This window comes from Trachypithecus francoisi, unplaced genomic scaffold, assembly GCF_009764315.1.
Source record: "Trachypithecus francoisi isolate TF-2019V2 unplaced genomic scaffold, Tfra_2.0 Lachesis_group2, whole genome shotgun sequence".
Classification (NCBI taxonomy): domain Eukaryota; kingdom Metazoa; phylum Chordata; class Mammalia; order Primates; family Cercopithecidae; genus Trachypithecus; species Trachypithecus francoisi.
In genome coordinates, this window is record NW_022681465.1 from 129390256 (window position 1) to 129416462 (window position 26207).

At 37.1% G+C, this 26207-nt stretch overlaps 1 protein-coding gene across 2 annotated transcripts in view; it reads right to left on the reverse strand.

The window, feature by feature from the left end:
* Positions 1–4314: 4314 nt before the first annotated feature.
* GABRG2 (gamma-aminobutyric acid type A receptor subunit gamma2) overlaps positions 4315–26207 on the reverse strand; it is a 96511-nt gene continuing 74618 nt past the window's right edge. The window contains exons 7-10 of one of the 2 annotated variants that reach the window (XM_033180374.1): positions 17557–17709; positions 10532–10737; positions 8077–8100; positions 4315–6739 (exon numbers count right to left, since the gene is read on the reverse strand). In XM_033180374.1, coding sequence (XP_033036265.1) covers positions 6464–6739; positions 8077–8100; positions 10532–10737; positions 17557–17709 — 659 coding nt within the window. In that variant the 3' untranslated portion in view covers positions 4315–6463. The remainder of the gene's footprint in view (positions 6740–8076; positions 8101–10531; positions 10738–17556; positions 17710–26207) is intronic. The other variant, XM_033180375.1, reaches the window with a different exon arrangement.

The window sequence follows — 26207 nt, forward strand, 5'->3', positions numbered from 1 at the left end:
TCCTTGACTGGCCACTGTTGGGCAGTGGCTGTATTAGTTTAAAGTCACAGCTCCTATTCTACAGCTTTTCTGGGTCCTGTAACTGTCCCTTCCTTTTGTGCTTTAATGACTGGAGTGGTCTGGTAGGCAAAATAATAGGTCCCCAAAAAAGGTCCTTATTTGAATCCCTGCAAACTGGACATATGATATCTTATGTGGTAAAAGGGAGTTTGCAGGCCTGGTTAAGGATCTGGAGACGAGATTATCTTGGATTACCTGGGTGGATCCAATGTAATCTCAAGGGTCTTTGTAAGTAGGAGGCTTGAGGTCACAGCCAGAGGAAAGATGAAGGAAATGGACTGAGTGATGTAGTTGCTGGCTTTAAAGGTGAACATGAACCACAAGCCAGGGAATTCAAGAGGTCTCTAGAACATGGAAAAGTCAAGAAATTAATTCTCCCCTAAATCCTTCAGAAGGAATGCAGCTTTGTTCGTATCTTGACTTCAGCCATTGAAATTTCTGACCTTCTGAAATTCATTATGATAATGAATTTATATTGTTCTAAGTCATTGAGTTCATGGTAATTTGTACAATGGATATAGGTAACTAGTTCAGTTGATAGCTGCTAGACCCGTTGTACTAAAACATTCTTTAATTGGTAGACTTTAACCTTGCCTACATCTTTCTAAGTAACCCTTCATTAATTTTTCTTCAGTTTCTCTTTAGAGTATGCCATTTGTTTCCTGCCAGGACTCTAATTGTTAAATGCTTACACATTTTAGTTCAGCAAAGCTTATGTTTAGGGATTTATTCTATGAAAATACAGGAAGATATATATATGTATACATTGTTATATATATAGTTATATATATTTATATATGTTATACATATATTTATATATAGTTATATATATATAACCTTCAGCTATAAAGATATATGAAGGAAAACAAAAATAAAAAGGTAAATACTATTTTAGTGATTAACTCTTGCTAATGGATTAAGAACACTATTGTTATGTACATGTACATAGTTTTCAAATAGTCCATAGGATTTTTATTAGTAATTATAGAAAGGGGGCTTTTAAGCATGAAGGGACCTCCTCACGTGTAGAGGAATGCTTTTTATACAGAGAAACCCTTTTCTGACTTCACGCACAGTTAGAATAATGATTTATTCTATCTACAACTACTTGTGTGCAGTTCCATTAGAGGCATGGAGATAGAAGATGACCATCATGATTTAAGATGCAAATTGATAGTGAATTATTTATAATATACTCTTGTCACAGCATTGTTCATTTAATGTTTGTTTACTAAGAGGATTGGATGAATGTAAGTATTTAACTCAGATAAACATTAGGATTAGGCCATTTGAAAGTCACATCAAGAACTGGAAGAGATAAAAGAAAATAACATATTGAACTTTAGTGAAACTGGGAAGACCTTACAGACCAGGTAGAGTCTTTTTTTTTTTTTTTTGAGACGGAGTCTTGCTCTGTTGCCCAGGCTGGAGTGCAGTGGCCGGATCTCAGCTCACTACAAGCTCCGCCTCCCGGGTTTACGCCATTCTCCTGCCTCAGTCTCCCAAGTAGCTGGGACTACAGGCGCCCGCCACCTCACCCGGCTAGTTTTTTGTATTTTTTAGTAGAGACGGGGGTTTCACCGTGTTAGCCAGGATGGTCTCGATCTCCTGACCTCGTGATCCGCCCGTCTCGGCCTCCCAAAGTGCTGGGATTACAGGCTTGAGCCACCGCGCCCGGCCAGAGAGTCTTTAATTAGAGACTGTTGAATCTGTTGAGCAGAGAAAGACATTCTAGGACTATTGTGCTTTTTTATAGAAGTCTCAAGGAGGAGCCAAGATACCTGTGTGGAGATAAGACATAGTTTAATAGAGTCAGAGTGTTAGATGGTAATCAATAACATCAGGCCATAGCAAATAGCAGAGAAGTGATTGAATAAAAGCCTGCTGGAGAAAAAGGGGCCAAATTCCCTCATTTACATAAGAAACAGAATATCGTCAAGATAGGAATATTCGGAAATCCCCAGACATTAACTGAAATTTCTATCCCTCGCCCAGTGACTTTTTGTTTTTTTTTTAATGAGAAAAGAGAGTCCTCACAAATGGTGATCAATATTTTTAAGCAAAGTAGATATGGTCTTTGTACCCTGTATTTTCTGAAACTTCATATCCTTACTGAGGAAAATTACTAGCATCCAGTAATTCTTTGGTAGTAACTCAGTTTCTCCTTATAATAAACTCTGAGATGTACACCAATATTATCTCCATTTTTCAGGTGAGAAAACCGAGGCAGACAAAAGTTGACAGAGCTGATATTTGAACCTAGTTAATCTAGAGCAAGAGCCTCTGCTTTTCCAATTAGTTATACAAACCATAATTAGAGGAAACTATTTCTTTATTATCCAAAATGTGGCAAAAGAAAGTTACAACTGGATTTTGCAATTTCCCTATAATCTGTAACCTTAGAAAGAATCATAATAGTTAGGTCACTTGCCACCACTTTGCTTAAATAGTAGAAAGAATGAACCTGCAGATCCTAGCCATGGAAACTTTTTGGTTGTGTACTGCCCCATACCCCCCTAGGTCTGGAGTTGTTTAGATGTTTCTTTGAAACAGCATTCTGAAAGTAGTATGGGTAATATTAAATATCAATTGGTCATTTTACATGAGAAGGAATAAAATAAATACAAAACCCATTGACTTCCTTCTGTTACGAGGTATTCTAAAATTCCTGTCTCATTGCAATAAAATGAGTCAAAGTGAGGTTTAGATCAAAGAAAGAAAGCATCCTGCAGTTTGGCAGATCCTAAAATATTAACAGAAAGATAAAATATTCCAGAATTTTACTTCTAAATTCTGAAATACTGTGAGACACAGTGGAAAGAGCAATGCTCAGATGACCCCTTGATCTGTCACTAACTAGCTGTGTGACTTTTGGCAGTTCACTGAGCACTGAAAAACATAGCTGAGCTCTTGGTCTATGTCATTCCCCCATATTCTACACCTTTGACAAAGATTCATAGTGACAAAGCATAGAGATAGCAATTTTTGATATAATCCCTGAAGACCACATCATTTGGTTAACTTAATTTGACCTTCGTTGCAGACAAAAATTGTTGCTACTAGTCAGAATAATATTGAGACTTAATACAAGGAATGAAGGCCATATAAAGATATGCACTCAGCTAAAGTTAAGAGCATTGAGTTAGACAGCAGACAGCATCTAAGTGAAAACTACATTTTTATAAGTTTGAAAGGTGAGAAATAGATGTTTAAATTAGATGCAGGAAGACATACAGGGTCAAGAGAATGGGGCCGAGGATGGTTAGGGCAACTGTGTTGTGAAGATCATACTATATTCCTGGGAGAATTTCAAAAGACTTCAAGAAAACATGACATTGTCTCTGGAGTAGGGCTAATCGACTTTGTATGTTTGTAGATTTGGGGGGTATGAATAACAGTTCTTTGGCCTTAAAAATAACTAATGTAATGTGTAAGTTTTTTCCAATGAGACTGGAATTTCCAGCATATAGTTTAAAAGACTTGCAATGCAAATATTTCCTAAAAATAAAATAGAGTGATGTAGAGTCACTTAAAGGCTTATATGCATAATGCTAGATTATATTAGGGAAGCTAGTTTGATAGGGTGAAGGGAGCATGACAGCAGTGCATGGAAGGCGTTGGAAGTGAGGGAGAGAGCTTTTGACCATTTGTTGAGTGTCACTATAAATTAGATATACTACTGCATTAGTATATCTAATTTATAGCTGTTAAAATGGAGACTTCTAGCTGGGCATGATGGCATGTGTCTGTAGTTCCAGCTATTCAGGAAGCTGCATCAAGAGGAATGCTTTAGCCCAGAAGTTTGAAGCTTCAGTGAGCTATTATTGTGCCACTGCACTTCAGACTGAGTGACAGAGGGAGACCCCATCTCTAAACAAATAAACAAATACATAAATTATTTTTAATGGAGGATTCTAAAGGCTGAATCGACAATTGTCTAACAACTGTCAATAGTAAAGCTGGGATTCCAACTTTGTCTGGCACTGGAATTAATGTTAACCACACCAAAATTCTTGAGGTAGAGAAGGCTTGAATTTTTACTTACTTTATTATATGTCTGCCTTTCTTCTTCACTCTACAACCCATATGCCTCTCTTAATTTTTTTGAGGTGAAGAGTACTGCCATGCAAAACACAGTCACACAGCTCACAAATAAAACTCACTGACAGGGGATTTGGGGAAATGAGACAGGAAAGAGAGGTCACAATCTCTAAGACAAACAGTCCTACCAGACTACTGAGATGCCACCATGGATTAGAATGCAGCATTTTTATTGTAAAAGTCCACATGTTAGGCAATTCCCTTTGTGAAAAGGTTTCCAAATACATAGACAGGGAGCAGCTTATAATAAGTATTAGATTATATATAATATATATTCATATTGCCAATACTATGCACACATTGGAAAGCTAGCTTTTTGTAGTGTCCCCATTACAGAACACATTTCATGTTGACAATAACATGTTTCTCACTAATGAAACTTGCCAATAACTCTCCCAAAGAGTCAACATTTAATATATTGACAATTCAAAACAAGAAAATAATTCATTCTATTTACATTTGTTTGAGGTTATATACTGGAGCACTGATATATTAAAGGTTTGTAAAACTGGCAGCTAAATGTGTTTCAAGATTCATCCAGATGACTTGATGATGACTTTACATGGTTTTATACTGACAAAGCTGCTCTCTCTTCTATTTTTTTTAGGTTATCTGTAAAGTTATACTAGCTATGACTTAATTATAACAGTAATAATTTCCATAAAAATAATTAACAAAGGGTGCTATTTTAGAAAAATAAGGATTCAGGATGAGTACATGAAGATAGAGCTCAACTCATCATGTTTTAAGTCTGGAGAAATTGCTTTGTTTAATTACAATATAATCTAAGGAGACCACAGTCATTGGCTCAACCTCTATGTAAGTCATTCATTTTTTTTTTTCTGTTTTTAAAATCTAATCTTCAGTACTTTTTTGCGCAGAATACTACATTCCAAACACTAGTCAGGTATGAATTTTGCTTATTCCTGTTAGAAGTTCACAAACAAAATTGTGGATGGGTAAGGACTGACTCATCCCCAAACCTGGAAAAATAATACACAAACTCTAATTATGCCCTAGTAGAGTCATCTCTATACACAAACATAGGACATAAATATTATTTTAAAAGGAGTATGGACTTTGCCTAAAATGAATTTTTGAAGATGAACATAAATAGCTAAAGTTCTTTGGATCCTACTGGTTATTTTTACAAAATCAAATATCACTTGACAACACCTATGTGAGAAGATGAATCACTGGTTTCAGGCCAGCACAGAGATTTGCCAGAAGCATGTGAGGGCAATTCACTTCAAACCATATTTATTGAGCACCAACTATGTGCCAGGCACTATGCAAGGTGCTACAGACCCAAAGAAGAAATGACAAGGATTCTGCCCACAAGGCACTCACAATCACTAGAAGCAGATCTTGAGATGGAGAATAAGTTCTGTTATGATCTATCATCCTAAAAGGAAGAAAAAAATAGCGGCAAGCACAAACAATTACTTTATACTCTAGTTATGAAATTGGGCATATTTAGAGGTGGCAAATGTTGATTATTCAGTCTATATTTTACTTAAAGTGTTGTAATATGTAATACAAGGAAAAAATAAGCTGTTCGAATCTTCATGCATGAGGGAGAAGGCAATGAAAATTACTCCCTCCATTTCCAAACCCAAATCCTTATAATTACATCCAGGATTCTTTTATAGCCCAAGGACACAAAATAAAAGACAATAGGATGATAACTTCAATCCATTTATTTTGGATCTAAAGAGATGCATGCACTAAACTTGAAGCATTCTAAATTATTGAAATATTTACATCATTGTACATGAATGTGGAGGAAATTTTCTTCCTATTTTGAGATAAAGGCGTAATAGATTTCTGGACTAGGCTTTCATATTTAAAGTGAATTGTGATTTTTCTTAAATGAGAGAGGTATTCTATTGGGATCAAATTTATCACAACTTGACCCAGAGTGAACATAGGGTACAGTTTTGGACCTTTTCTATCTAATTGCATTATGAATCTAGTAAGGATACCACCACTGTAAATAGTCAGGGCTTTCACTATTTCATTTGCTGTAGCTGAAAAATATATTATTTGGTTTGAATGTTCTTGCTCTAATTTTACTTTGCCTTGCAGGTTTGAAACACAGCAAACATCGAAGTTCAAAGTACACTAACCAAAGGAGGGCTGGGCACAAACAATATGACATTATAAAATTTACCAGGTTTGGACATAGAAACAAATTCAGATCATTATCAACCACATAGAGGATTATTTAAGTGGACTTAGAACAGACATCTCTCCAAGAGACTCAGTGAATAAGACCCATATCAATAAAACCCATACCTCTTCACAGGTAGAGGTAGGAGACCCAATAAACCAGATTAAACAGGCAGAAGGCAGTTGGGAAGAAGATCCGAGCATAGGAGTCCATTTTGGCAATGCGGATATGTATCCTCCCATGTCTCCAAGCTCCTGTTCGACAATCTTCAAAACAGCAGAAAAAACTGGCACAGTCCTTGCCGTCCAGACACTCATAGCCATACTCTTCATCTCTCTCTTGAAGGTGTGTAGCATTATTCATTTGAATGGTTGCTGATCTTGGGCGGATATCAATGGTAGGGGCCTGGGATGAGGGTAGGGAAGGAGAGGGATCAGTTAGTTGTTCTTGAGAGATCCTAGTCTGTTTTTCCACAATGTCACCAATGTGATGATGAATCTGAAAATGGGTACTCAGGAAATTGCTATGACATCATGATCTACAATGGTAAAATTGAACTTAGAAAGATAGCACATTTGCAGATTTCAAATTTTGAGCTTAAGCAGTGCAGCTGAAAATAATATCATCAAGCTAATAGCTATAGCAAGGAGATTGAACACCAAAAGAACTCAAAGTTAAAGATTTAAATAAAACTACATGGAGTCTTATTCTAGTAACTATTAGATGTGAAGTTGGTTACATGAATGCATTTAATGGTGCTGCATGTGAGTAGAACAGATAAATAAAAATGCATCAATTCTGAAATCAAATATTGTGTCATGCTTAGTTATAGGCAAATAGAAAACCCGTTACACTGAGCAAATGTATTAAATGTTGTTAATAGAAAATGTTAAAATCTATATAAATATAGAATTATCCTGATTTTATCCACAAAGGTATGGCTGATGTTTTAAAGCACTATGATACTTTTCCTAACATTCACCATCTATAAGCTTAAGAATGCCAACAATGTTTAACTACATGTGAACGGAAGTTGGGAAAAGAATGTTACTACTTGGCAAATTTCCTGCTAGACCAGTTAGTAAATTTCTGTACAACTATATGATACATTTAATGTTAATTTGGATGATTTAGTTTTAGGATAATGTAAACAGAAATTCTAACATCATGGAATCAGCTATTATATTTGAATAGAAATCTCATTGCAACATATTATGGTAGAGCCAACAGGCCCAGAGATCACTTTGGAAATAAGGAATGGATATTTCAAAGCCTGTCAAAAAGAATATTGTTCTTATAGAACTTACAGGTAGAGTTCAGAAAAACAGAAATCATTAAGTTTGCAAAATAATAATGAACCAATCCATTTTGAATTAAGATTTACAGAGTTAAATTTCAGTTTTAAAAGAGTACAAACTTAGTAGGTGTAACCAGTAAGACTCAATCCCATTTTCATCTGAAAAGAGGAAGCTCATTTTGGCTTTGATGGATAAAGCAGCCTTCTTTACCTATGACAGCTCATAAGGATTATAGCTTTTCAGCTTGGTGTAAGATTAAAACCTATGTGAATTAGTGTATAGTTGCTGAATCAACTCTAGAAGTCTATAGAACTTTCTCCAACATATTATCTCTAGTAGAATGCTTAAATGTCTACTCATAAAACAAAATAAAACACCATGTAAGCATTAATAGTTAAATTCAGCAGTTGCATGCAGTGAATTTCCATTCCAAAAACATTATACCTTGAAGGAAAACATCCGAAGAAGCTTTGGGTGTGTAGACAGAAAAGAGAATTGCATTTGTTTTTAATAAAAAGGAGACAAAAAGAAAAGGAAAACAAGAGAGAGACAAGATAAATTAAAAATACATTTTGAAAACATAGTAAGTGAAATGAACTGAAATTATAAACACAGAAGGAGAGTTCTGAGCTTGGGATAAAGTATTTGCTTAAAGTTAAGTGTCATTTTGCAATTACTAGTGAAATTTTTAATAAATTAATCTACAATTATTTGACTGAAGAAGCCAGAGTTGTTCAACTGTGAGGAAGTTTTCTATTGCCTGGTTCCCCTGTTTAAAAATACCATGATTCTATTTTCTAATTATCATCAAGGATAATTTAATAGGTGAGTCCTGACACAATTATCCAAAAGGCATATTAAACAGGAAAATAAACTTTGAGCTTCTCATTCCCAGTTTATTTTCTTGCTAGCTCTGATAAATCATCTAATTGCCTAAAAAGAAGTGCATGAAATTCTCAGATAATTTCATTTTCTCAATTTTTTTTATACTGTTCTCTGCCTTGTCTTCTTCTGCCATTTCCATGACCCTGAATAAAGGAATCTGCCTCTATCTTTGCAACAAAATCCACTCTGCAATGGCCTAGCTGACAGAGTGCCAAGGGGCTTTTTCCAAAGGACTCATCAGAACTTGTTTGAAAGTCAGTCCTCACGTCCTTGTTATAGCTGGCAGGTAATATGCCAACTCTCAACAGAACCACCTTCTTGAGGGAGAGTGAAATGGAAAGTGAACAAGAGGGAACAAACAAAAACAACACAACAAGGAAAATAAAACAAGGATAGAGAAAATGGAAAGTCAGAGAGAGGCAAAACAGACAGGGAAGGGAAGGACTGCATAAAGCATTGTAAATATTTGAGCAATTAAAGCCAAGCATTTTTTTTTTAATCAAGAATAATGATGTTTCTTTACATGTTTCAAAATCTTACATTCAAATAAACACATTACTCTTGCAGTATTTCACTTGGGTTTCTGGAGCTGCATCGGAATACAACCTAGAATCAGCTAAATTCCCTCCTTACAATTCAACCTCCAAAGTCTCTGGGTTGGATAGCTAGAGACTGTTATGGCTTTCAAAGCAGAAGACTAGGATCCAGGACAGTCAGGTGATTCTCTTTGCCCATATCTTGGAAGGGAATGGACCTTAACTTTCATGGGGAGTTCTATGAGCCAGCCACTTTGTTCAGTTGTGTAAATGGGTAGCTATGTGCTCTCCTCAACACTCACAATAAAAAACAGTTGCTTTAGGCATTTGTGTTTGTACCTCATCCTCACTATTTAAAGTTTGGTGGCAAGTAGAAGTCATCTTCCCTGTTTTCAAATCATGACACTGAAATCAATCCAGGCTGTTAAGTGTATAAATCATCAAAATCAACTATTATCACCAACTACTAATGTTAAGTACATTCATGTGTCGAGTACTATGTAATATTTTGGGTTTAATTTTTCTGCCCTTCATTGTCACATTTATTTCTCATAGCAGTCCCACAAGAAAAGTGTTCTTAAATAATATATATATATATATATATATATATATATGTATATAAAACACAAGAGGCTAACTAACTCGCCCATATAATAGTAAATCACATGCTTTAAAAACAAAAAGATACCTTTCGAGAATGAAACAAATAGAAATTCTCTAGTGACAATACACAAACTCCACCTCCGCACACATACTAAACCATTTGCAAAAATATAGTCACCCTTGAAACTTCAAGGACCTTATAGCTTCCTAGTGGAATGGCTTAGATGGAAGTTTTAATTTAAAACAGCAGTAATTTCATAATATTATCGTGGCCAGGCACAGTGGCTCACGCCTCTAATCCCAGCACTTTGGGAGGCCGAGGCAGGTGGATCACCTGAGGTCAGGAGTTACAGACCAGTCTGATCAATATGGTGAAATCCCGTCTCTACTAAAAATACAAAATTTAGCTAGGCGTGGTGGCGTGCGCCTATAGTTCCAGATACTCGGGAAGCTGAGGCAGGAGAATTGCTTGAACCCAGGAGGCGGAGGTTGCAGTAAGCCGAGATCCTGCCACTGCATTCCAGCCTGGGCAACAGAGCGACACCCCATCTCAAAAAATCAGTGAAACCTGGAATAATAGCAACTAGAAGAAGGTTGCATTTCTCAATAATGGCTTTAGTCTCCACAAAATAAAGAGAGCAGGTAACTATATTTGCATTAAAATTCTGACAGAGAGAGAAAAATAGAAACAGACTTGAGTCTCTCTCAAGTAACTAATGACCATAAATAAATCGTTATGGCCTTGCCAAACTCATACATTCTGTTTTCATCTTGGAGCCCCAACTGCTGAGCCTTAGCCTGCAGATAGGCTAATGAAAACAAACTAAACCAAAATCATAAAAATTTCAATGGTCCCAATGGGAAATGATACATACAGGGTTTTTCTTCTTTTTATCTTTGTCCTTGCTTGGTTTCCGGTTGCTGACAAAATAATGCAAGGTGCCATACTCCACCAAAGCGGAGAAGACAAAGATGAAACAAACAGATACAAAGAGATCCATCGCTGTGACATAGGAGACCTTGGGGAGCGATTTCCGGGCAATGGTGCTGAGGGTGGTCATTGTCAGGACAGTGGTGATACCTGAAGAGAGGTGCAATAAATCAGGTCATATGATTGCATAAGCAAACTGGGTAACTGAGTCACTAGTGAAACTACACTTGTTTCATGACTTCTTTTTTTTTTTTTTTTTTTTTTTTGAGATGGAGTCTCGCTCTGTCGCCCAGGCTGGAGTGCAGTGGCCGGATCCCAGCTCACTACAAGCTCCGCCTCCCGAGTTTACGCCATTCTCCTGCCTCAGCCTCCCGAGTAGCTGGGACTGCAGGCGCCCGCCACCTCACCCGGCTAGTTTTTTGTATGTTTTTTTTAGTAGAGACGGGGTTTCACCGTGTTAGCCTGGGTGGTTTCAATCTCCTGACCTTGTGATCCGCCCGTCTCGGCCTCCCAAAGTGCTGGGATTACAGACTTGAGCCACCGCGCCCGGCCCTTGTTTCATGACTTCTGATAGGCAGTTTCAACAATGGGAAAGGAGGTATAAGTGGAATTAATTCACTCTGTTTACAAATATTTATTGCCTGTCTACTATGTATCAGTTGAAATGACAAACACTGATGAATAGATTTGGTCTGACCTTTATGTAACTTATATTTTAGTGAGAGAGATATACTGTGAATCATGTCAGCAAAGAAAAGTATAATGTCACATTGTGGTATGTGCCATGGAGAATACAGGGATGGTGAGAATCTAGTTAGATGGAAGGCTCAGAGAAGACCTTTTTGAGGAGTTGATGTTTAAAGTAAAGCTTAAAACGTAAGAAGAAACTAACCTTTTGATTATTATTAGATTAAGGGAGGGTTCTGAGAAAGAGAAATCTTGTCCGCTTTTTAAAGTTTTGGAAGACCTGGCACCTTGGGAGGGACAAGGGGCTTAAGATTATTTTGGTAAGAAGGAAGTTATAAAATGTGGCACATGCAGACAGTTTACACTTTGTTCCAAGTGCAAGGAGAAATTATTCAAAGATGTTAAATAGAGGAGGCGGGTTATGTGTAAGTGGCATGCTCTGATTGACGGATTCTTTTTATATTATTATAGGATTAAAATAAGTATCTCAGAAGTAACATAATAAGTAATATTTACTGAAAACTTCCTTCTGACAAGCGCAATGATAAGCACTTCATATACATTGTTCCTTTGAATCTTCACAGCAGGTATTTTCATTCGGAATGTGTAGATCAGAAGAACAAGGCTAAAGGACCAGTACCTCATCCAATAGTTGGTAAGTAGCAGACAGAATTGAACACAGACATTACACGTCTGATTTCAAAACTCTTACTTTACTAATTATACAACAGCACCTATCCAAACCTGTCCTCTCCAGTGATTGTTTAGTGACAGGGAACAATGTCAAGACAACCTATATTTATCAACCAGAGAAGGATGAGGAGATCTCCTATGTAAAAGTTGTGTTATTTATACTAAAGGCAACATGGATTCAATATTCAAATAGGTTCTAGCTCTTGCTATAGCAACTTGAGTCATCTTAACACTCTAGGCCTCAGTTTTCTCATCTGTGGTACTAACTCTTTGAAGTTTCACCTAGCTTACCATTCTACGATTCTAGTTCGGCATTTCTAATCCTGAGTGGAAGCATCTTTTTGCACTATAAAAGTAATAATCTCACACCTTTACCAGGTTTTGTTATTTATATTTCTTATGGGGGACAGAAAGGAAAATAACATTTGCATCATTTAATGATGTACAATCATGACTATTACTGCTAACCAAGAGACTTCTAGGGCACGGTCAGATTCTCCTGTGTCAAACCGAAGTGCTAGGGAAACTTCAAAAGAAACAGGTCGGGCCAGGCATGATGGCTCACACCTGAAATTCCAGTACTTTGAGAGGTCGAGGTGGGCGGATCATGAGGTCAAGAGTTCGAGACCAGCCTGGCCAACACAGTGAAACCTCGTCTTTACTAAAAATACAAAAAATTGTCTGGGCGTGGTAGCGGGTGCCTGAATCCCAGCTACTCGGGAGGCTGAGACAGGAGAATCACTTGAACCTGGGAGGTGGGGTTTGCAGTAAGCTGAAATTGTGGCATTACACTCCAGCCTGGGTGATAAGAGCGAAAATTCTGTGGAAAGAAAGAAAGAGAGAAAGAGAGAGAGAGAGAGAGAGAGAGAGAGAGAGAGAAAGAAGAAAGAAAAAGAAAGAAAGAAAAAAAGAAAGAAAGAAAGAAAGAAAGAAAAAAGAAAGAAAGAAAGAAAGAAAGAAAGAAAGAAAGAAAGAAAGAAGAAAGAAAGAGGAAGGAAGGAAGGCGAAAGAAAGAAAGAAAGAAAGAAAGGAAGGAAGGAAGGAGAAAGATGAAAAGATAGAAAGAGAGAAAGAGAAAGAAAGAAAGAAGGAAAAAAAGAAAGAAAGAAAGAAAGAAAGAAAAAGAAAGAAAGAGAAGAAAGTAAGAGGTAGAGAGACTTGGAGGGCAAGAGAAGAGGAAGATACTAAGAAAACACCAGTGTCATACAGGAAAAGAGGTAAAGCTTTTACTCTCTAGTAAGTAGGTAACTGGTAGAATATGCTTAGAAGAAAACTGAGAAAAGCAAAAACATTCTTGAAGAAAGGATAAGTAAGAGTAAATAAAATTGCTGTTATCTTCCTAGTTGTTCAAGTCTTTGTCTGAGCCATTTTTGAAGGGTTTAGCTACATTTCCAAGAACCATGTGGTTCTCTTAGGTCATTTAAGTGTAACTTAATATGAAAGTTTACTAAATACATACTGTGTTATGAAATTCCAGAGAGTGGAAAGACTAGTGTTGGCTGAAATAACGATAGAGGAAGGGTAGCCTTTAATAGAGGAAAGAGGTGATCAAGTGAACTACGTTTATAAATACCATCGGCTCTTTTCTATACTATTACTGATTATGTAATAACCATTCTCCCTTTCTAGTCTGTATACTCTACAACAACAGAATCTGTCTTAATGCAGTGGAGTATCATGCTGGGACTCAATAAATGTTTGTTCAATGAATGTGTGAAACAATGAATCAATGCATAGTATACACATGAAAGATCAAAGATGCTCAATCTACATTTGATAATAGGAATCCATAATTATGACTTTTGGGAGATATTTTTTATTGCAAAGAATAGTAGTTAAGATTTAATGATCTTTTCCTTTGGCCAGGTACTGTGTCAAGCACTTTCTCTCTATTATCTCACAAGATTCTCATAATGATTCTATAATGTAAGTATTATTATTATTATTATTATTATTATTACAGGTAACAAACACTGAGCATTGGAAGAATAAAAATTTGTTCAAGATAGAAAGTGGTAGAGATGAGATACAAACCTAGGCAGCCTGACTTCAAATGCTGTACTCTGAACCACAGTATTTTAGCTCCATAAATACATGAAAAATATGTAGAATGAAATGCCAGACAGATGGGACCTATTGTAGATTCCTGACTAGGGAGGTAATATGGGTCTGGCATCTTCCATGTTGTCATGGTAGAACCTTAGGGAGGTTTGAGATCCTCATCTACAAACTGGAAGTGGTGGTGATAATGATGGGGAACCTTATAAGTCTCTTGTGAAGATTATATTTAAAAATGTGTGTAAAGTACCAATACCTAGTAAAATCCCAATAAATATTAGGTATTGATAGTATTTATTTTAGAAAAGAAAGTTCTATTTCTTAAACTACAAAACATTTAATTATGTTGGCTATGCATTAATTCATGTAAATTCCTCGTTGTACCTAATCACAACTGATATTTTTGCAGAGGACTGAAAAACTATATTGGCACTGTGGCCTTCATTTTACAATCAGGCCTGAGGCCATACTTGACCCTTGACCAGTGAAAATGTCAGTATTTATGGTAGGTACTATAGATGAGCTAATTTTTTTTAAATGTGGCATCTGAAAATTTGGAAGAAACAAATTCTGACATGCAAGTTAAATACTGATCCAGCAAATTGGGAAAATGTTATTTAGGCTACATAGACATTCATCACAGCCATGTAGAAGTAGACTCTTGAACAAATTCCTTAGGATATTTTCAGGGCTCTGCCTGGAGCCACAGGAAAGAGACTACAGTGACATCAATAGTGAGAGGCAGAGCAGGGATGGTTTATATTGGCTCCTCAACCAACAATAAGACAGCTTCCATTTTGATAAGTAAATAAATTAGACTTCTCTTACCTGGGGTAGATGAAATATATCCACAGCTTTTACCAGTTCCTCCAGTCTTGCCATGAAGTAAGCTCTTCAGGGATGTTACCTCACCTCAAATCAGTTGGGTGAAAAATACCAAATGGTATTTTCATTTCATTGATTGTCACTACACCAGAAATACACCTCACCAACTACCACCTGGGAACCAAACTACATTCACTTTTATATGCTCCAAGATGATGGCTACCCATATTCTAGGACTCTGTGCTCAGAAAACAGCCACTATCTCTGAGCCACGTGGATAAATTTATCTTGCTCATCAAACAACATGGCCTAACTGTTCTGTGGCAAGAAGCTTAAGGTCTGCATGTGCTTAAGGTCATCTCATTTAACTCTGGATTGTAAACATTGGAAAAAGTAATGGGACTCAATGAAATCTAGAGCAGGGTTGTAAAAGGTGACTGCACATTTGAATCACCTGGGGATGTTTTGTTTGCTTGGTTTTCAATCCTAACACCTAAGTCATGTTCTAAACACATTAGATAAGCATTTCTTGGGATTGAACTAAGCCATCTGCACTTCAAAAAGTCCTCTAGTGACTTAAATGTGCAATTAAATTTAAGGAGCACTGATTTAGAAAAGTGAGACAGCAAAGTTAAAATAGAGAAACTGGCTCAGCTCTGCTTCTCATCTGTACCTACAATTGGCCTTCAACAAGACCTCCTACCCAGAGCAAACCTGTGTCTCATCAGCTGAGGTGCAGATCTACTGTTTCCTTATGTTGTGACTTTGTGTATGTCATCAAACCTTGCAACAACTCTGCTTCCTTAGCTCAGCTCTAAAAATTGTGATAATAATGATCACTACAGCAACTTCTATGTGCAGGTGTTGTGAAGAATAGAAAAGACATAGAGACAATATTGAGCATTCCTGACTTACAAATTATAAACAAATAGAAGCACTTGTCTGCTGTTTGCTAAAGGGCCTCTCACTCATTCCAAAACTCACTCACTTTGATCCTTTCTTCCACCATAACCCTTTGCCAGTGAATACTCATTTACTGAGTGGGTTAAATGAGCTACCAAAGAGTCATGAGAGAGATTTTGGCCAGCAAGAATCCAGGGTTCAAGAGGAGAGACTGATTGGAAATCTCATCCTTAAAATGTTTTTGGGAAGTGGGTGCATTGGAATACGTCAATGTATTTGCTCCATCCATTCATAAGTGTATACATTAATTGAACAATTATTTAAGGTACCAGTCATGTTTCAGGCACTGTACTAGAGATGTACAAGACTGACTGACATTCTGACAAGAGACATAGAAGCATGTAATGCAGTATATATCCATTCACAGTGACGAGTAAGAGTCCTAAAGTAATAGGCTCAACATATTTGGGGTTTGTTTCAGCATGTAGCATTAGACAAGATATTTTAATTTTTGAGAAGTACTTGTAACACAAAGTACCACATATAACAGGAAAAATCAAAATAACTTTCTTTTGAAACAGATGGGAAACTAAATTAGGTTTGGAAGAGGACAGATATGCAAATGATGTCTTTTTCCCCCACTAATCACTTCTGCCCTCAGCTTAATAACTTAGTACAGACCATTTTGTCAGAAAATGATTATAGTAGCCAACATTTCTGAGGCTTTACTTTGTTATGTGCAATTTGCATCAAATACTTTATTTAACCCTAGTAGAACCCAATAAGTTAGGTGCAGGAAATTATACATGTTTTATATATGAGGAAACTGTGAATTAGAGATTAAATGACATTCTAATGTTATACTAAATGTGGGATGTCAAACCCATATTTGTGGGACTTCAAAACCCAATTTCCTAGGTATTACACCCTACTGACTCTTTAGACAGTCAGCAAGAGATGTGGTTCTAGGTTTTACATAGCTGATGAAAGGGTGTTGAATTTTATTCACCTCTCACAAGCTTTAGTTTTAGTTCAGGTTTTAAAAAGTTTCACGTGTTGGGCTTTGTTTAGGTCTGTGTGAGCCTTCTTCCCCATGTGAAGAAAAAGATGTGAAAATTCAAGACAAAGATTGCCATATATATTAGATTGAGCAAATTGCAAATAATCTTAAGAGTCGCTTTCCCCCCAAAAATTTCACAGGTAAATATGTTTTCTCAAAAATATTTTTTTCCATGGCTCTTCTGTAAAGAGCCAATTACTTCAAATGTTATCCCAATAATTACTCATGTGGCAAATAGCCAAAAGTCAATGGCGTGCTGATAAATGTGTAACAATTAACTCTAGAAAATAGAAGGCCCTGATTTTTATTTTTTCCATGTTCTTAATATGTCCTCCTTGGCTGATTTCACATTATCAGTGTGACATCATCGAATACCAAGTTGGGAAGAGAGAAACACAATCAGCTTTCACGAGCTGGTGCAAGCAGCTTCAGCATATGACCCAGAGACCTAAACAAACCCATCTGTTAATATTAAAACAGTTTTTAAAAGCTAGTTAACTAAAATTTCTTAAGAAAAGTTACTCAAGAAAACCTATCCAGGTAACTAAGGAGAACCAAACTGCAGAAGTAGAAAACCTTAAACACTATTTTTAAAAACGCCAATTCTCTTGAACATGAAACTAATGGTATTTCTATGCAATTGCAGGCTAAATTTAAAGCAGATCAACATAGAAATGGAAGTAAAAATTACTTGTATTTGCCACTTGTCTTGAGAAACTGCAACCTAAACAAAGGTGTCTCACCTAAAGATGTTCTGGCTGGAACAGCATCCTTATTGATCCAGAAAGACACCCAGGATAGGACGACAATGAGTGTGCAGGGGATATAGGTCTGGATGGTAAAGTATCCCATTCTTCTGCTCAGATCAAAGTAGACAGACATAACCACATAATCTCCTGGAACAGAACAAAGATAGCACCATACAACCCGTTATCAATCACTGGAAAGCATTTTAAAATAAGCATATATTCAATGGTCATGCACACACGTTTAAATTAAGCGTTTTCTACAAGTGCTATGTTGAAAACTATTTTTGCCCACTTGGATTAAAAAACAAAAACGAAACACAACCTGAACTGAATCCTGACTCTTTTAGAAGCAATTTGTCTACTAGATGGAAGGAAATATTTTTAGCATACTGATATATTTTCTTCTTTCTGTGCTTTCTGACGTCCTCTCTTCCTACTTCACAAACATTATAAAAATGTTTGTTTGGTGAGGAGGGCAGGGAACAGTATTTCTACATTGTGCATATCTTGTCTGCAATTCATTCTAGGTTTTGTAACAATTTCCTCTTATTTCTTAGGACAAAATCTTTATCTATAAAAACCAGACAGGAATATCGTGGTGCTTGACACTAATAAATGAACATTTTACTCAGAATTTATAACTAAATTCCCATGATGAGACATTTTTTCACATGTTAATTGAATCATATGGGTTTCCTTCATAGCAGTTACTTTAAATTTTAAATCTTCATTCATTTGTGCAGTGATTTTTGCAGTATCTTTCCCCCTACTGGACTTTAACTGCATGAGTCCACAAACAGTGCCCATGTAAGCCCACCATTGCAAATGCTAGTACTTAGCATTCTGCATGACTCCAAACAGGCATTCAGTAACATTTGTCAAGTAATTGTGCAAATGAATTCATGCCTTTATAAATTCTACAGATAAAATTCTCTAAAAATCAAGAAGATACATTATGGAACATTTGAATTAAAAAGCAAAATTTGGCCTGGCACGGTGGCTCACGCCTGTAATCCCAGCACTTTGGGAAGCTGAGGTGGGCGGATCACAAGGTCAGGAGATTGAGACAATCCTGGCTAAAAAGGTGAAACTCCATCTCTACTAAAAATACAAAAATGAGCCAGATGTGGTGGTGGGTGCCTGTAGTCCCAGCTACTTGGGAGGCTGAGGCAGGAGAATGGCGTGAACCCGGGAGGTGGTGATTGCAGTGAGCCGAGACTGTGCCACTGCACTCCAGCCTGGGCAACAGAGCAAGACTCCTCCTCAAAAAAAAAAAAAAAAAAAGCAAAATTTATGTAAATAATCCAGAGAATATATTTAGAAAAACTCTTAAAAGAATAAAGGAATAACCATGTAGCCGTGCATGAGAACAATTTATTGTGACACAGTTTGAAGTCTCTGACTTTTTAAAGTCATGATGCCTAAATTGCTGTTAAAATTCCACGTCGTTCATTTTGAATTATCCCAAGTAAAATTTTAAAGCATTTTAATTTTTAAAATCAGAGAATATACTACAGAAACACATCCCAGTTACTACACCTTTTTAAAATACTCTTAGAGAATATCAGTTTCAAATATTGTATCTGCACTCACAATGTGGGATGAATAAATGAGATAGCTTTTCAAATGTTGCTTCTTTTTTCTTTGCTAAATTATATTTTGCTCTAAAATGCATAGATAATTAAATTCAAATCATATCTTTCAGCTTGATTAGTTGGCTTTGTGCCTACGTTTCCCTACTTACATGCCTGATTTAATCTGATTTGAAAATAAGATGCCCTAGAAGCCTCATGCAGAGAAGATTGACTTAGAGGGGTGAGTTATTACTACTCAGTCTAGTTTTTCTTTCCCACTCTCAAGCTTTACCCCATACCCTGCAAAGCTGCTGAAATAGAAAGACCTTTACTGGATGCTCTCTGAGGGAGTAGACTGTCGCCTAACGTTGCATTGCTTCCTAAGTGGGGTTTTGAATGCCTCTTAACACTGCCTTTTGGTAGACTGGCATACAGTTACTTGTTTAAGTCAGACCTGGTTGATGTAGTGATCATGAGCTAGCACTGATCAGGGAATTCGGCTTCCAATGGGACACCAGTTTCCTCCCAGAGATCAATAAGTAGCAATTATTTAGCAACTGTGCCTAAAGACTCGAAGGTAGAAATTTTTTATCAGTGATAATAGATTTTAGCTAATTCCCACAGCATATGCTTCTCTATGTTAATTTATTGAACATAAGCTATTTAAAGCCATAGAATTTCATAAATTAGTTTGGTCTCTGCTTTTGTCCTAATTTAGAATATAATAGACACAGGCTATGATTGAAGAGTAAAAAGATTTAATTTGAGATGACCTCTATTAACATCCATCTTTTTCTTTCTCATTTCTTTGATCAGAATACTAAAGGCAAATACATCCTCTCTTATTCCAGATAGGAAAAGCAAAGTAATAAAAGAAGGTTTCCCATTTAAATAATAATATTCAGGGGTATCTTTTCTCCTATTTTCCCAGTCCTTGAGCTTTCCACATATTTTAAATGTGTTTAAATAAAAAATTATGAATTATAATGTTTTAAATAAAACTAGACAATTGTAGTAACTTCTTTTCACCCTATCATGTAAGTGAATGAGGATCTGTACTTTGGTATTAATGATCTGGCATATTTAAAGGTGAACTTTAATTTTGTCCAAAGTTAACAAGATAATTACCTCAATTCAATTCTCCACTTCCCTTTAGGTCAGAGTCTAAACTTCCATGGTCCACTTATCTATCAATTTCTATTATAAGGTAATGGCTTCTGAGCATCTCTCACCTTTGCCAGCAACTCTGCAGCTTTTCTACCAGTGGATTATGGATTCAAACTTGGGAACAAGCCATTTAAAAGCCAGGCAGCTTCACGGTGACAGCCTGATGCCTGTCATATCTCCAAGGCCACGTCGTTTTCTGGATGCCTAAAACCTCTTGGGCTAAAGAGCCTATAAAATCAAATCCCCTTAAAGTACCGCATCAGTGATTCCCCAAGCCCGAAAGGTTTAAATGCCAAGCAAGTCAAAGGTGGTTATTTCTGCCACTTCAGATTTATTCCTCCTATTGATTTATCCTAACATATGACATTAAAGTTATAGTATTTTATGTATTAGTTTCATTCCTGCTTTGGTCTTAGTTTAGAGTTTATGGATGAAGGCTATGATTGAAGAGCCGAGACATATAATTTCAAACAACACTCATTAATGTTTATCTTTTTTTGTGTGGAATTCTTATGTCTAGTTTTAGGAAGAGAGTATCAATGCAGGGTTTTTTTTTAAGTTGTAGTGGTAAATAACCATACGATAGTTTTAAAATGTAATATTTAGTGGAGTGTTTAGGTTCTTATTTTCTACATGAAACTATCTTATCTTAAAAACTTGAAGATTCCATGGTAAAGAAGTCTTTGCCTCTATTGAACCCCTGACATAATAGAAAATAATTTTCAAGTTGCCAGTCATGAAAGCCTACTATGTGTAGACACTGGGCTGAATGGTTTGCATATATTATCTGTAAATATCCTAAATGCTTTGTCAGGATGGTAAAAAAACGAAGTATCAAATGTATCTTCACTTTATTCCTCTCTCATCATTCTTACTCAACTAAAACATAGTTGAATAAAATATATCTTATTCTACTAGGTTAACTTTGAGGGCATAAATAGTGTTGTACTCTTCTTTACATTCCTTTCTCTAGCTCCTTTTTAAAGCCCACAGATATGTTTAATCACTGCTATGCATAGAGCAGTGTATTAGGTAATGTGGAGATTAGGACATAGGGGACCTCATAACTGATTCTAAATTAAGTGTGTTAAAAGGACATAAGATTATTCTTTTTCTACAACCCATTGTTCTGAGACAATGCATTCGATCTAGCTTTAGCATCCCTCATTAAACACTTGAATTGGGGGCATAAATCCATGAGGCTGATTTTGACCAAAGGCATGCAGGAGAGCTGATTGAGTTTTCATTTGGGAAAATTGTTTTCTGAAATTAGATCTGTACCTCACTCTAACACACAAAATAAATTTAAGATGGAACAAAGATCTAAATTTATGAGCGATATAAATACTACAGAATGAAAACTATAGAATATCTATATAATCTTAGTGTGAAAAAAGCTTTGTCAAGTATAACATAAAATTTAAAAGGCATAAAGGAAAAAAGTTATGAGTTTACTGTGTAAAATGTAAGACTTCTGTGTTATCAAGACTGCTATCTGGGCATGGTGGCTCATACCTGTAATCCCCTCACTTGGGGAGCACAAGGCACATGGATTGCTTGAGTCCAGGAGTTCAATACCAGCCTGGGCAACATAGTGAAAACCCATCACTACAAAAAAAAAAAAAAATACCAAAAATTAGCCAGGCGTGGCGACATGCACCTGTAGTCCCAGCTACTCCAGGGACCGAGGTAGGAGGATCCCTTGAGCCTGGGAGGTGGAGGTTGCAGGTTGCAGTGAGTGGAAGGACATCCTTCTACCACACCTCAGACTCCTGCACTCCAGCATGGGTGACAGAGTGAGACTTTGTTAAAAAAAAAAAAAAAAAAGAAAAGAAAAGAAAAGAAAGAAGAAAAGAAAAGAAAAAGAATGACTGCAATAACCAGTTTTAAAAGGCAAAACATCAGAGGGGGCGGAGCAAGATGGCCGAATAGGAACAGCTCCAGTCTCCAACTCCCAGTGCGAGCGACACAGAAGACCGGTGATTTCTGCATTTTCAACTGAGGTACTGGGGTCATCTCACTAGGGAGTGCTGGACAATCAGTTCTGGTAAGCCGCTGCAGCCCGACCAGCGAGAGCGGAAGCAGGGTGAGGCATCGCCTCACCTGGGAAGCACAAGGGGGTAGGGAATCCCTTTTCCTAGCCAGGGGAACTGAGACACACAACACCTGGAAAATCGGGTGACTCCCACCCCAATACTGGGTCTGGAGTGGACCTCAAGCAATCTCCAACAGACCTACAGCTGAGGGTCCTGAGGGTTAGAAGGAAAACTATCAAACAGGAAGGACACCTACACCAAAACCCCATCAGTACGTCACTGTCATCAAAGACCAGAGACAGATAAAACCACAAAGATGGGGAAAAAGCAGGGCAGAAAACCTGGAAATTCAAAAAATAAGAGCGCATCTCCCCCTGCAAAGGAGCGCAGCTCTCGCCAGCAACAGATCAAAGCTGGACGGAGAATGACGTTGACGAGATAAGAGAAGAAGGCTTCAGTCCATCAAACTTCTCAGAGCTAAAGGAGGAATTATGTACCCAGTGCAAAGAAACTAAAAATCTTGAAAAAAGAGTGGAAGAATTGATAGCTAGACTAATTAATGCAGAGAAGGTCATAAACGAAATGACAGAGATGAAAACCATGACACAAGAAATATGTGACAAATGCACAAGCTTCAGTAACCGACTCGATCAACAGGAAGAAAGAGTATCAGCGATTGAGGATCAAATGAATGAAATGAAGCGAGAAGAGAAATCAAAAGAAAAAAGAAGAAAAAGAAATGAACAAAGCCTGCAAGAAGTATGAGATTATGTAAAAAGATCAAATCTACATCTGATTGGGGTGCCTGAAAGTGAGGGGGAAAATGGAACCAAGTTGGAAAACAATCTTCAGGATATCATCCAGGAGAACTTCCCCAACCTAGTAGGGCAGGCCAACATTCAAATTCAGGAAATACAGAGAATGCCACAAAGATACTCCTTGAGAAGAGCAACTCCAAGACACATAATTGCCAGATTCACCAAAGTTGAAATGAAGGAAAAAATCTTAAGGGCAGCCAGAGAGAAAGGTCGGGTTACCCACAAAGGGAAGCCCATCAGACTAACAGCAGATCCCTTGGCAGAAACTCTACAAGCCAGAAGAGAGTGGGGGCCAATATTCAACATTCTTAAAGAAAAGAATTTTAAACCTGGAATTTCATATCCAGCCAAACTAAGTTTCATCAGTGAGGGAGAAATAAAATCCTTTACAGATAAGCAAATGCTTAGAGATTTTGTCACCACCAGGCCTGCCTTACAAGAGACCCTGAAGGAAGCCCTAAACATGGAAAGGAACAACCGGTACCAGCCATTGCAAAAACATGCCAAAATGTAAAGATCATCGAGGCTAGGAAGAAACTGCATCAACTAACGAGCAAAATAACCAATTAATATCATAATGGCAGGATCAAGTTCACACATAACAATATTAACCTTAAATGTTAATGGACTAAATGCTCCAATTAAAAGACACAGACTGGCAAACTGCATAAAGAGTCAAGACCCATCAGTCTGCTGTATTCAGGAGACCCATCTCACATGCAGAGACATACATAGCATCAAAATAAAGGGATGGAGAAAGATGTACCAAGCAAATGGAGAACAACGAAAAAGCAGGGGTTGCAATCCTAGTCTCTGATAAAACAGACTTTAAACCATCAAAGATCAAAAGAGACAAAGAAGGCCATTACATAATGGTAAAGGGATCAATTCAACAGGAAGAGCTAACTCTCCTAAATATATATGCACCCAATACAGGAGCACCCAGATTCATAAAGCAAGTCCTTAGAGACTTACAAAGAGACTTAGACTCCCATACAATAATAATGGGAGACTTCAACACTCCACTGTCAACATTAGACAGATCAACGAGACAGAAAGTTAACAGAAAGATATCCAGGAATTGAACTCATCTCTGCAGCAAGCAGACCGAATAGACATCTATAGAACTCTCCACCCCAAATCAACAGAATATACATTCTTCTCAGCACCACATCGCACTTATTCCAAAATTGACCACATAATTGGAAGTAAAGCACTCCTCAGCAAATGTACAAGAACAGAAATTATAACAAACTGTCTCTCAGACCACAGTGCAATCAAACTAGAACTCAGGACTAAGAAACTCAATCAAAACCGCTCAACTACATGGAAACTGAACAACCTGCTCCTGAATGACTACTGGGTACATAACGAAATGAAGGCAGAAATAAAGATGTTCTTTGAAACCAATGAGAACAAAGATACAACATACCAGAATCTCTGGGACACTTTTAAAGCAGTGTGTAGAGGGAAATTTATAGCACTAAATGCCCAGAAGAGAAACTGGAAAGATCTAAAATCGACACTCTAATATCACAACAAAAAGAACTAGAGAAACAAGAGCAAACACATTCAAAAGCTAGCAGAAGGCAAGAAATAACTAAGATCAGAGCTGAACTGAAGGAGATAAGAGACACAAAAAACCCTCCAAAAAAATCAATGAATCCAGGAGTTGGCTTTTTGAAAAGATCAACAAAATTGACAGACCGCTAGCAAGACTAATAAAGAAGAAAAGAGAGAAGAATCAAACAGATGCAATAAAAAATGATAAAGGGGATATCACCACCGACCCCACAGAAATACAAACTACCATCAGAGAATACTATAAACACCTCTACACAAATAAACTAGAAAATCTAGAAGAAATGGATAATTTCCTGGACACTTACACTCTTCCAAGACTAAACCAGGAAGAAGTTGAATCCCTGAATAGACCAATAGCAGGCTCTGAAATTGAGGCAATAATTAATAGCCCACCAACCAAAAAAAGTCCAGGACCAGATGGATTCACAGCTGAATCTACCAGAGGTACAAGGAGGAGCTGGTACCATTCCTTCTGAAACTATTCCAATCAATAGAAAAAGAGGGAATCCTCCCTAACTCATTTTATGAGGCCAACATCATCCTGATACCAAAGCCTGGCAGAGACACAACAAAAAGAGAGAATTTTAGACCAATATCCCTGATGAACATCGATGCAAAAATCCTCAATAAAATACTGGCAAACTGGATTCAGCAGCACATCAAAAAGCTTATCCACCATGATCAAGTGGGCTTCATCCCTGGGATGCAAGGCTGGTTCAACATTTGCAAATCAATAAATGTAATCCAGCATATAAACAGAACCAAAGACAAGAACCACATGATTATCTCAATAGATGCAGAAAAGGCCTTTGACAAAATTCAACAGCCCTTCATGCTAAAAACGCTCAATAAATTTGGTATTTATGGAACGTACCTCAAAATAATAAGAGCTATTTATGACAAACCCACAGCCAATATCATACTGAATGGGCAAAAACTGGAAAAATTCCCTTTGAAATCTGGCACAAGACAGGGATGCCCTCTCTCACCACTCCTATTCAACATAGTGTTGGAAGTTCTGGTAGGGCAATCAGGCAAGAGAAAGAAATCAAGGGTATCCAGTTAGGAAAAGAAGAAGTCAAATTGTCCCTGTTTGCAGATGACATGATTGTATATTTAGAAAACCCCATCGTCTCAGCCCAAAATCTCCTTAAGCTGATAAGCAACTTCAGCAAAGTCTCAGGATACAAAATTAATGTACAAAAAACACCAGCATTCTTATACACCAATAACAGACAAACAGAGAGCCAAATCAGGAATGAACTTCCACTCACAATTGCTTCAAAGAGAATAAAATACCTAGGAATCCAACTTACAAGGGATGTAAAGGACCTCTTCAAGGAGAACTACAAACCACTGCTCAGTGAAATAAAAGAGGACACAAACAAATGGAAGAATATTCCATGCTCATGGATAGGAAGAATCAATATCATGAAAATGGCCATACTGCCCAAGGTTATATATAG